Here is a 13,926-nt window from a genome sequence, read left to right on the forward strand (position 1 = left end):
TGTGTGTGTAAGTATGCGTGTGTGTATGTGTAAAGTGCAGGAAACATAAATCGAAATGAAATGAAATCTTTGAGTTTTACGTCCCACGGTTATGCCGATTAGGCTAAAGGAGACGGTGATGATGAGAGATAAGTGAAATGGTGGAATGAAGAAAGTGGGAGGAAACGGAAGAACCCCGAAAAAACCCACGCACACGGTGTTTATCCACCACAGAAACATAAATCGAGTTGGTACAGTACAGATATTCCATCCCATTGTTTAAAATGTAACAAGAAAGCGAAAAGAAACCTTTGTGAATTTATCAGTTATTTCAAAAACAGAAAATTTCACTATTTCTTCACATATACGCCTGCTTATGTAATGAAATAACTACATAAAAGTTTGTTTCTTATAAAGATTATTTTTGTAACAGAAGTAAGAAGAAATGCTTTGATGTTATTGTGTTTAAAGCTATGAGAAAACATAGTCTTACGCGTATTAAGTTAAACGAAATATGATTATGTGAGATCAAAGGTAAATTTTGAGGAAAGAATTCACTGAAATTTTTGAAACATTTTTGCAGAAATGAAGAATCGTTAATTTTCACTTCATGAAACTTTTTTCAGACATTATTTATTACAAATAAATTTTACCGCTAAACAACGATGTAGAAATAAGTGGAGTATGTTTTTATGAATCGGAAAATTTTCCAGAAGTTCCAAAGGTGATGAAGTTCTCCCATTTGAAGGATAATAATGCCAGACAAATTCATGACTAGATGAAGGCTGTGCATAGCGATGATTGTCCATCTTATGACACCATTATAAAGTGGAAAAGGAAATTCCAAACTAGTCATATGTCCCTCACAGACGACCCAAAACCAGGAACACCATCTTTGACGGTCGATGCAGCCACTTGGTGTTTAAGTCTCGAAGACAGTATAACCATCCAAACGATTATGAATGAGACTGATCTCACAAGGAGACTTACGGAAGTGTCACTCACCGATCTGAATGAAACTTTGCACACTTGTAGAACATCGAAAAATAATAGACGCGTATTCTTTTGTTTGGGCAATGGTGAAGATTTGAGGGTAGAAACCACCCTTTGAACGTTAGAGGTGGTCTCTAAGCATAGACCGAAAACAATCATTTAATTTAGAAGAAAACATACTGCCAAGGGGGTTTTAGGACAGCTGATTCAGAATCTGACTTCAAAATTAGAAAATTCAAAATGGCGTATCCAATATAGTGATTACAATTACAAAATGTCTTCTGGTTTGAAATTCTCTGCAGTTAGCCAAGAACAATTATAGTTGGCAGAGATTACCGCAAGGAGGTTGCAGACCAATTTGAAACCCCTTTCTGTACTTCTTTTAATGGGATGCTTGATTAAAGTGAGTATCTGCACCTCTCCCTATTCCGGGAGTTTATGTATAGTGAGTCCCCCGCCTCTCACTATGTCAGAACTTCACATATCCTCAATTATTATAACTATAAATTTATTGAGAAAACGCTTCACAGTAATGATATTTCGTTAAAAAAAAAAGAAAAGAAAAAAAGTGTGTGATGTATAAACACTGTTTACACCAAGTTCACCTTATTACAGCAATAACTGTGACAACTCGTAAAATGAACCACAATCATCTTCCAAATAACTGTTTTTGCATCACGCATATCTAATAAGCTTTGCAAATCTAGAAGAAGAAAACTGATTATGAGTCAGTGATTTGGATCTAAATTATATTATTTCGAAGATGTAAATTTATGTCATAGTTGTAGAGAACAATATCAGCAAAATGTATCAAGAAGGTTTTCCACGGCCTAAAGACGAAGACATCAAGAGCCTGAATCCTACCAGTTGTTAGTGCAGAATGGTTTCTATTTTGAGGTACTCTCTTGTTCGTAAAATAGGTTGGAAAGTTGATGAATTGTGACCACTCCACGAATCTAATAACAAAATTGACTTTACATTAGACATTGAGAGAAAAACCTCTTGACACCATGATCTCAGAAGAGCTGATGTTAATTTTCTCGAATATGATGCATTCACAAGGACATTTTCAGATTAAAAGAGGTTGTTTGGGACTATAGGGTCAAATATTCCATTCTTTTCCTGCAAAATAATTAACAACGGTGATAACACCATTTTTAGAAATTAAAGGCTGTATGGTGTAGCTATGAGGTCATAGATTAATTGATTGTGCCACACTTTCTACTGTTTGTGTCCCTGTAAACGTTGTAGTGAGAAGTGCAGAGACTCACTTTAATCAAGCATCCCATTAAAAGAAGTACAGAAAGGGGTTTCAAATTGGTCTGCTACCTCCTTGCGGTAATCTCTGCCAACTATAATTGTTCTTGGCTAACTGCAGAGAATTTCAAACCAGAAGACATTTTGTAATTGTAATCACTATATTGGATACGCCATTTTGATTTTTCTAATTTTGACGTCAGATTCTGAATCAGCTGACCTAAAACCCTCCTGGCAGTATGTTTTCTTCTAAATTAAATGATTGTTTTCGGTCTATGCTTAGAAAACACCACTAACGTTCAAAGGGTGGTTTCTACCCTTAAATCTTCACCATTGCCGAAAAAAAAAGAAAAAAAAGTGTCGATTATTTTTTGATGTTCTACAAGTGTGCAAAGTTTCATTCAAATCGGTGAATGACACTTCCATAAGTCTCCTTGTCAGTTATGGTAGTATGTGGAAAATTATCCATGACGAACTGCACATGTCAAGGTATCTACGCACTGGGTTCCTCGTTTGCTGACACCTTTTCAGAAGCACCAGCTCATTTATCTCAAGTTGTTGTCTACAAAGCAAGGGCGTGTGGCTTTCAGGTATTGCAGAATCTGCCTTATTCTCCCGACCTCGCATCCAGTCACTTTTTCTTTTTTCCCCAAATGAAGAATCTGTTGCGTGGTCGTCATTTGGACAACACAGATGATGTCATTCATGAGGTGGAAGAGTAGTTTAGAACACAATGTGGAGATCTCTACAATGACTGTATTCTTAAAGTGAAGGAACGCTGGGGAAAATGTGTAAATCTGGTTGATGACTACACACAGAGGGGTTAACAACTATAAATCACAACAATCCTTGTTTCCTGATTTTTTTTTCACTATGATAATTAAAACTTTATGATACTCCTTGTAGACCTACTAAGCACTCAAACATAATTCAATGCATTAATTATTTTGAAAGAGAAATTAAAATGTCGAAATCAGCTGATTTATTGTTTTCAATGAAATTAATACAAAAAGTATAGATAGATAGATATATATTAAGGTAGCTTTCAAGAAAACAATAACTATATATATTGAAATTAATTTGTGACAGAAAGTACACAACTAACCAATCTTATTTCTATAATTTTTTTACGAATTTAGTACTAATCAATCTTAAGAGATGATAAAAATCAGTACACTGAATAAAATTATTTAAAAAATATTGTTTTTACGCTGATGTGTTTTTTTGCTATTTTTTTCTTCTCTACTCTAAAATAAAAACACAACAACAACCAAACAACAAAATGAAGATCTGGACTATGTATATATATTCACCATATTTCGTTCTGATAATAACAATGATATAACAACTGTCCAAAATACGTCCAAAGGAGAGGGGGGGGGATAAATCTTATGAGAACTCCCACACAAGAATAAGTGTCACACATTCAATCTCACGTCAAATGGGCGCTAAATATATTTATATACATGTATTTTTTTTTTTACGTTTCACACCGGAATTAAGCAGCACAAGAAAAAAAATAATAAAGGTAACTACTGAACTACAGAAAAATAGTTTTTTTTTTCTTCCTTTCTTTTTTTTACCACAAGAAAAAAAAAACAACAACAATAAGGCTGTTAAAAGCATAAATAAATAAATTACATTACAACCTGTTTCTACAGTACATTGTGTGTGTGTTTCTTTTAATAATAATCATAATAATAATAATAACTGTAACAGGAAGACATTGTCATTCTAAAATTCTGGTCTCAAAATATATAGATATATATATATTAGGTAATTTTAAACAAAGTGGAGGTAAATAATTATCTGTAACATGTAGTTTTAGTTGTCATCTAAGTTCATACTCGTAAGAACAACATATTAAGAGCATGCCTTACTAAAAATAATGCAAAATTTACCATTTTTCTTTTGTTTGCTTATTTATAAGTGAAAGGATATAATGAAATGCGACTTACCACAATCATAGATAATGTTATTCTACAACAGAAACTATGAACCTACAGAATTTTCAGTGTAGCCATTCATAGAAAATACAGTGTTGCCAGAATAACATTTCCCCCAAAATTTAAGTTAAGGCAGCGACTAGAGGAACGAACTCAACTACATTTGATTACGAATTGTTTTGGTATCCTGTGAACTACTTATTAAATAACATTATTATTTAATTTTAATAACTATATGTTAAAACTAATTTGTTTATTACAAACTAAATATAACTACTATTTAAAAAGTAGTTCACAGGATTCCAAGACAACATGATAAGTAGTCAAATGCAGTTGAGTTTGCTCTACTAGTCGCAATCTTAACTTAGATTTTGGGGGAATTGTTATTCTGGCAACACTGAAAATTGTTCAGGTTCATATTTTCTGTTGTACAATAACATTATCTATGAATGTGGTAAGTTGCATTTCATTATCTTCTTTCACTTATGAATAAACAAGCAAAAGAAAAACGGTAAATTTTGTATTTCTTTTAGTAAGGCAGGTTCTTAACTAGTAAATATGCATGTATTAAATTTGTCACGCTGCCACTGTCTGAATTTAATTCAGGCACTTTACAAGTTTCCCTATGAATGGAAAAGTGATGATTCCTACAGTGTAATACTTGAGATATATATATATATATATATATTTCATTTTAAGTCTAGCAATTTCTATTTATTTCGTGTATGTGTTGTTTATTTAAAGTGACTGTTTATTTTCAATTAGATATGCATAGTTAACGTAATTCATTTAAATAATAAAAGAATCAGCGGCACAAAATGGATTTTGCTTCTTTAAAGCATTCTTATTAGAATGTCATCTTTAATGTGGTAAAGTTTAAAAAAGAATATTTATGTTTAAATTCAATCCTGGTGCATCTGTAATGCATTACTGTTCACTTTTCATTAAGTCAATTTCCAACAATATTTTTTTGTACTTATCCTCATTAACTGTTATCTCTGTAGGAAAGACATTGTTTCTGCCCCTCAAACCTACAAGATCACAGAAAAAAACACACTGCATGTGCAATGTCTCGAATTCACTTATTCTTTCCCACCACCTTCTTTCTTGAAGTACCGTGTCTTCGTTATGATCACAGTAATGATGAAGATGGACCAATGACCAATCCCTTCATCTTCTGTAGCGGCTCTTAATTAGTTTCAACGTCTTCTGCATTAAAGGAGCTACCCGTGGCTTTTGCTTCGCGCCTGCAAAGATTAAAAAAAAAATAGTCATAAATCAAATTAACCAATCAATCAGGTTTGTTGTGATTAGGTTTTCAATCCATGGTCATAACGTGTAAACACGCAGCTTAACTAGGATCTACATTACATGAATGAATGGAACAAGGACTTTAGGAATGATTTTAAAAAAAAAAAAAGCATCAAAAGATTGAGATCTTGGCCAGTAATTAGTTTTTTGATCAGGGGCCACAACATTTTTGAACGGCCCCAAAATCCTGTTTTCGTATTTTCTACAGGAGAAGCATATCATACTGAGTTAGCTGATAGAGTTTGGCTACACTATAAGCAGTTCTCCATATATAAGGCGTACAAGAAAATTTTTGTTGATTGAAACATATTGGATCTTGGATAAGGGACCACGAAATTTTTAAACGACCCCTAAATTGAGTTTTCGTAATTTTATATATATATATATACTAGCTGAACCTGCACTCTCTACACAGCGCATCATTCGCATATGACCATAAATTTCCTTCTCATTCCTCACAACATATGTACATGTTCCTTTACAGACACAAGTGAAAGACGTCTTGATTAAAAAAAAAAAAAAAATCGGCAAGTGGTATCATAAAGGGGAGATTTTTTTCGATTATTTTGTCTCAATATCTCGCACCGTTTGCAAGATTTGAGCCTACTTCCGGTTGGAGTTTCTAATTCATGTATAACCAGTGTTTTCTTTCTTCTTGCATGCAGTATGTAATAAGCAAATACATTACATATACAATTAATTATGTCAGTTCTATATGGTGTTCGTTGGGCAAAACACTCAAAAAATAAAGATTTATCTTAGACTCGAGAAATGGTTATCCTTCCTTTTTCATAATTATTTGACTATGAAACAAACACCTGAGACATATATAACCCCAATATACAACAATGTGGTGTTGAAATGTATAACGCATAGGATATGATGCTTTAGTTTTTGTTTTTTTATTATTATTATTATTATTTCAACGCTTCCAGTGTACCCTTAAAAATGTAATAAAGAAATAATGACCATGCTTTTTAAATATTCAATTACAACTGGACAATCTACGCAAAATTTGCAATCGATCAGTGAAAACGTCATCTTTCTAGAGCCTGTAGTTTCCGAGATCTGATTGTCGAAAGGATTGGCCACAAACATATAAATGTCCTCAACATATAATTTAAAAGAACTCGAAAGACGGAAGCACAATTCACATGCATTGATTTTAGAGATGGCTTATTAAAATACAAAGGCTTTGAACAATAACTTTATATCATAAACTTTATGAAAAAGATATAGTTAACTAATTTAGACTATTTAAAGTACAAATACTTAAAATATTTGTCTCTGTTAAACGTGAAATCACACATAACCGTAAATGAAAGATTTGAAAGCTAAAGTTATAGGTTGGAGCTCAGGCGCTTTTAATTGCTATTGTAGCATTTTAATATATATATATATATATATATATATATATATATATATATATATATATACGGAATAACGACATCATACTACGGTCAGTGATAGTTTGGGTTTGACTACACTATATGAGCCGTTCAGATGCCAAACCGATTAACTCCATCAAAAGAGATTTTTCAGTAGTGAGCATTTTAGTAACTTAGATAAAATGTATTTAAATAAGAGTGATCAGAACGTTTACGAATTCTAGTGGCAAATTGTTAAACTAAGGAGTTAATCGACTTTACCTCTGAAAAGAATATATCCTTTCCATGTCAAATACGTAGAACTATAAAACAACAAAAAAGTGGAGTTAATCGGTTTGGCTTCTGAACACCTCATATGTAATTCTCCAGATATAAGGCGTACAAGAAAATTTTTGATTGATATATATTGGATCTTTTTCGATCAGGGGCCACAAAATTTTTGAACGGTCCCTAAATCGAGTTTCCGTATTTTCTACGGAATAAGGACATCATACTGAGTTAAGTGATAGTTTGGGTTTGACTACACTATATATAGTTGTCCAGATATAAGGCCTGCAAAAAAATATTTTGACTGAAATATACTGGATCTTTTGATCCAAAACGAAACTTTCAGTTACAGAACGTCGCCCACGATAAAAATAATCAACTTTGAACCACTTGTCTGGATGATAAATTTCCTTTCTCTACCACTAATTGTGATTGATGTGACGATCGCGGACCCGAATGATCGCTCTTCAGTATAATTTCCACTGTAGCATACTTTCGCCCAGAATGAGAAGGGTAATGTCTCACCATACCGCTTTGGCAATTTTCCGAAGACAGTGCAAGAAACGGAGACGTCGAACAAGTGCCTATTTGATGGGAGTTCAAGCCTACTGTACTCCATTGGTGAGGCGTTCAGGGATTTCACAGAATGGACAAAAATGGGATCACTCGAATTCCTGTCTCTTCTGGTTTTTCTTGCCTAGAACGCGTGGGATCGAGTGGTATTGCTAGAGGCCTTGTTCATGTGGATCCATACATTTGTGGTTTCGCCATCGTACAGGTGGAGGATTTATGTGCCATATAGTGTGTCCATTACGTTCTCATGAAAGTCAGCTACATTGATTTTGTGTTGGAAGGTAGTGGCAGCATTCAATATCCTGCTACCACCAGAAATCCCTTTAAAAACTTTTCCTTGCATTGCAGCAGAAAATCAGAACGCTTCTTGTGGTCTGTTTCGAACTCTGTTGGTCTCATCTACGAAGAGCCATCCATCATTCAGGATACACATCCATTTCCACTTGCCCTTGCGAGATATCTTTTCTCAGGTTTATGAACCTCTCATGAATATGGTGCTTTGTGAGGTAGTGTCCGCACGCTTTGTGACGTGTCTCCAATGTAGGAATCTTTCGGATGATGTTGGAAACTGTCTGATATGGCCAAAACTCTGCGATGGGAGATTTTTCTACATCGGTGCTTTCCTAATGCACTGTATTTGATGGTTCGAGTGGACTGGAGCCGTGTTCTCACAATTTCTGGCCGACAACGGACTACTGAAATATAGCCAGGTGATGAGACACACTAGCTTCGTTAACGATTAAACCGTCTCCTCTGCACCGTTTCACTATTGCTGAGTGAGTATATTAACTAATTCACTCTATGGCCTACGGAACACGGAGGTTCAATGCCGCGTTTACAAAAGCTCTTCATTGGCTTCTGTCGTTAGCCAACTAGATCCAGTTTCTACTTTGTATTACTATTTTTGTGAAATCCATCTTAATATTGCCCTCCCATCTGCGCCTAGATCTTCCTAATGGTCGTTTTTCGATTGGATTTCTAGTAGAATTTAAGAGCATTTAAAAGAAGCATTCCTCCGAAGAATTTAAAAGCATTCCTACTTCCTTTCATTCTGGCTACATAACCTGCCCCACTGAGCTCCTAGACTTCAAGACCATAACAATGTTTCGTAAACGGTATAAATTATGCAGTTCCTTGTTATAAAGTTTCAGCCATCCTGTTCCTGTTCCTCTTGGGTCCGAATATTCGTTGAGTTGATTTTGAGTTTAATGTCCCTTTCAGCAGCGAGATTATATGAGACGGGACCTACTGATTAATGTGGAATCCAAATCACATGAGCTCCTGCCCCGACTGTTCGTATCAAGATCTTGTTTTCAAGTACTTTCGTAAGAAAAGTGCGAATGTAAACGAGCACATCTGTAGCAAATAATTGTTGTGCTTAAATCTCCTCGCCACACGAATTTTCTTGTATGTAGTTGTCATTTATGAAAACGTGGTTCACACTGAAATTTTATTGATTTCTCTGACTCTTCTGAATTTCCGTGACTGTGAAAGTAAATATTCTCTCTCCCCGATACCGTGAACATTAACTATGAACAGGTTAGAATAAAAAAATCTTGACATTCATCCTATACTATTTCCATAGCTGCCCAACATTCTCCGTTTTATTTCTTAAATACAGTATAAACGTACTTTCTCTTGCAAATATTTATTATGGGTCAAACTTCCTAGATTTTGATACAGTAAAACACTAACTAACTAACTCTATGGCCTATGAAACCCGGAGGTTCAATGCCGCGTTCACAAAAGCTCTCCACTGACTTCTATCCTTAGCTAACTGCATCAAGTTTCTACTTTGTATTCCAATCTCTGCGAGATCCATCTTAATATTGTCCTCCCATCTGCGCCTAGGTCTTCCCAATGATCATTTTCCGATTGATCTTCCAGTCAAGACTTTGAAAGCGTTTCTACTTTCTTCCATTCTAGCTACATGACCTGCCCACCTAAGCCTCCTAGACTTGACGACCCTAACAATGTTGAGTAAACCGTATAAATTATGTAGTTCCTTGTTATGAAGTTTCCGAAAGTAAAACACTAGTACCAAATAATAATTATACACTAACGACACTTTTAATATCTCAGGATTCTAAAGTCACTCATAAACATAAACAAGTAAACATATATCATACATTTAATCCTATCTCTTTGATTATTTACAACCAACCAACCTAGATTGAATCTCTTCTTCTTTCAAAACTTAAGTTTTTTAAAATACCTTCCGGCAATCTTAAAGCTCCTTTATTTCTAAAGATTTTTTTTGAACCTTTTTCTTCTGCTTAGGTTCTTTAAGTTCTTCGTATCTTCTGTGGGCGGCCCTAATGTTTGTTAACACAGATTGAAAATGAAATGAAATCTTTCAGTTCAATCCTTAGGGGAGACACTTGATAAATGCCAACTCTGGGGTATTACAAACAGGAGCTGAAAAACAGAAACTCTTCATCCTGTGAAAGCACGACGAACTATGTCGAAGATCAGTGGTTGCAGGCAATGATACCAACTGAACTTACAAAGGAATGAAAATTTTCCTTTCAATAGAATAAACAGGAGTTAACGTTCCACGTTTATACTGGTAGGCTAAGGAAGACGATGATTAAAGCAAGTAAATGATGACGTAAGAGTTTGCGGGATGAGAAAGTGAGAGGAAACAGGAGTATCCCTAGAAAACCCACGGACACAATGTTATCCACCACAAACCTACTTACACGGTTATCGAACCAGGGACCCCACGCACCAGAGGTAAAGCACTTTACCATTGAGCTACCATGCCCCCTGTTAACACAAATTGAATAATAGGGATTTTCTGAATAACTTCGTGAAATCTGATTGCATCTTCCACTGTTTTCTCAAGTACATACACAATGCAATTGTAAATTTTCTACAAGTATATTCTTATTTAAAAAAAAAAAAAAATATTTAAAAAACAAAACAAAAAAAAAACTCTCCACCCTTTAAATGTAATAATCTTCCACAGAAGAATAAAAACCGTAATCTTGGAAGATGGACACTGAATTTTTAAACATGTTTCGACGATCAATTCTACTGAGGAATGAGTTCCATTAAAAATCAACTTACCGTTGCATATTCAATTTTCATTGAAAAGACTGATTATGGCAAACAGAAACTTCAAAAGGATATCTTGATTCTTCAGTATATATATAAACTGACTTTCGGCATATTTTGAAGCATTTCTCAAACTCCCATCCCAATTTTTACTAATTATTTATCCCGTTCTGATTTTCACCCATTTGGTTTTTCATATCTATATCTATCTCTATCATCTATTACAAGTACTCACTTGAAGAGCTGGGTCTTCCTGCCGATGAAGACGATGAGGAACTTGCAGGAGCTGCACTGTTGCCGACACTTCCTGAACTACCTCCAGCAACGTTCTTTGCAATAGCATCCAATTTCTTAGGAACTTTGCTGGGCTGAGAAGTTCCATACTTAGCCTGTAAGAAAGCATGTAAACAAAACAATAAGACACAATTTTTAAGGTATGTCTAACAAAAATACCAAAAAATACTGTAAAATTTTGTACTCGATACTTTCTTACCCAATACCATTCCAGCCTCCACCCCCTACAGAAAATATATATTGTTTACCCCATACTTACAACCTCACCTCACAATGAAACTAGGATTTTCTGACCTGTGGTAAAAACCTTTTACTGAAGGTTCTCAAACCTCTACGCTTTTACGACGAAAACATTCTTTGAGATCATACTGCTCCCTTGAAAGAAGGATCCTACGTCTGGCCGCTGATGCTAGAAACAGTTGTATATTCTGATGCAATTCTGACATGCATGGTCACAGCCACAGAAAGTATCATTTAGAATTCACTAGTGCGTATATACTGACGTGCGGAAAACGTGCGATACGTCGCTCCGCAACCAACGACCGGGAACAGTAGTTTGCAGGAGGCGCAGGCAATCGTATAATCGTATGCGTGTCTGCAGACGCGTGAATATTAAATGAAAAAGAGGACGAAAATGGAATTCAAAACTCTCACAGGACACATTAGTTATTAACGGAAATTATGACCTTATAAGGGATTACAAGGTAATTTTATAAGGAGATACAATACGTGGAAAGAATTCCTAAAATTTAAAAAAGGCAAGATTGCACTTTTGGATGATAATGAACTAAATGATAAATTTCACAAGAGAGCGAGTGAACAAAGTTTAAGTGACCTGAAGTAGCATTGAAATATTTCAGCGAATGTGCAATACATGTATGAACGTACTACAGTGTACTACGAAACTGCAGTGAACATAGCAAAACGTGTGTGTATGTGGTACAAATCTTCGTAGATAACATAGCAGTGTATATGAATGAGTACGTGCGTGTTTGCAGCACATAGTAAACTTTGTAGTGGTGTGTACTAAGCAGAAATAAACAAGGAAATAGACCAATTTGAGTGGAGATGGGTGCTTTTTCATTTCAATTGGTAAGTATGAATTTCTTTCCTAATTAGTATATTAACACAACTACATAAGTGTCACAGAAGGTACCCCCATGCTCAAAAAAAAAAAAAAAAAAAAAAAAATGCGTGTATACTGTAACGCACGAATTTTCGCATTTATTCCATTTTCCTTATATTTCTGGATAAAATTCTGTTATTAGTAAGTTGAGATAATAGAAAGCAATCCATCTAAGGAGATATTTCCAAATAATATAATAAAATTTTTTTTAAAAAAGCAAAAAACAAAATTATGCTCGGTTTTGCGTATACTGGTAATCATGCTTTCGAGGGATTTTTGCAGTAGCACAGCACGATTGCGCTGGAATTTCAAATTGGCAGTCGCGGAGTTGAATGAATGAACTGGGAAGTGGAGTAAAATATTGCATTTATTGGTTAAACCTAGTGTCTAGATTGTCTGCCAAATATAAATTAGCTTCTGTAACCAAGATGTCATACGGAAATATAGAAACAAACAGGTAATCTCTTGTCTTGAGGTTGGAAGTGACATGCGTCATGGCTATTGGCATTTATTTGTTAAGAAAAAGGGAACAAGCAGAAAGCAGTTCCCGTGGATAGGTGGATAGCGTGGTGGATTAGTAGTTCTTACACTATTTTGACACCAGATCGAATTCCATTTCATCTTTTTTTTTCTTCAAAACATAATAGAAAGTGTATAATTTTCATGTTAATAAGAACCGAAGCAATATAATAAGGAAATAACTTATTGATATTTTCCTTTAATGACGTATTTATCCAGGATTAGAGTACTATTGTTAATAGCTGTTGTTTTCAGTTTATGCTGTTGTATAGCTTCTTCTTTCATCCTCTTTTGTTGGAAAAAGAACAATTTTGTCTCCAACAAAGTGTGAAGGAAATATGCAGACAGAAACAGACATCTTACTATCAAACGTGATTCATCGTGATGAAATGACAAGTTTGTCATTATTATTAAAAAAGAAAAAAAAAAGGAAATTATTGAAGTTGATTTCTCTTTAGCTTTCAGCTAAAATATATATTTTCATTATAAGACTATACTTTATAAGGCAAGGTGAGCGACCATACCCATCAATTTAGCTGGGGAGTGAAAGATAATTTTTTTATACAAATATTTTACAGGTTTAGATGCGTGAAACACCAACACACCATGGTGTCGCTTATCCGACCTTCGTTTATTCCACATACCGTATTATCTGACATATCATTGCAGATAAAAAAAAATAGCATCAAATTGGTTAGAACAGCAAGTTGTGGTCTTAATATATTTTTTATGCTCTGGAATCTATCGTCCAGCGCGCCCGTCTACCCCATGGCTTGTATGTCTATCCTTCAGTGAAGACACGTACCCAGGTTTTCTGCTCGGAGGGGTCTCAATACGAATCCTCGTAAGCACGTAATTCTAATTCTAATAATAATAATAATAATAATAATATAAATAATAATAATAATAAAAAGATGGCATGTGATGGGATTCGATCTGGTGTCAAAACAGTATAAGAACTACCAGTCCGCCACGCTACCCACCTAACCGCGGAGACTACGTTTCCTTTGCTTTCTTTTTCTTAACAAATAAATGCTCATAGCCATAGTGCGTATCACTTCCAACCTTAAGACAAGTTTTCCTGTTTGTTTCTACGACATCTTGGTTACAGAAGCTAATTTATATTTCGCAGACAATCTGGACACTAGATTTAAACCAATAAATGCAATATTTTACTCTACTTTCCAGTTCCTTCATTCAACTCCGCGACTGC

The 13,926-nt window shown here is 34.7% G+C and overlaps 1 protein-coding gene across 1 annotated transcript in view; it reads right to left on the reverse strand.

Annotated features, from left to right (window-relative positions):
• Window positions 1–3,196: 3,196 nt before the first annotated feature.
• EloA (transcription elongation factor elongin A) overlaps window positions 3,197–13,926 on the reverse strand; it is a 79,986-nt gene continuing 69,256 nt past the window's right edge. The window contains exons 7-8 of the mRNA XM_081756499.1: window positions 11,010–11,163; window positions 3,197–5,422 (exon numbers count right to left, since the gene is read on the reverse strand). Coding sequence (XP_081612625.1) covers window positions 5,346–5,422; window positions 11,010–11,163 — 231 coding nt within the window. The 3' untranslated portion in view covers window positions 3,197–5,345. The remainder of the gene's footprint in view (window positions 5,423–11,009; window positions 11,164–13,926) is intronic.

Source organism: Thermobia domestica, chromosome 4, assembly GCF_964235325.1.
Source record: "Thermobia domestica chromosome 4, izTheDome1.hap1.1, whole genome shotgun sequence".
NCBI classification, from domain to species: Eukaryota; Metazoa; Arthropoda; class Insecta; order Zygentoma; family Lepismatidae; genus Thermobia; species Thermobia domestica.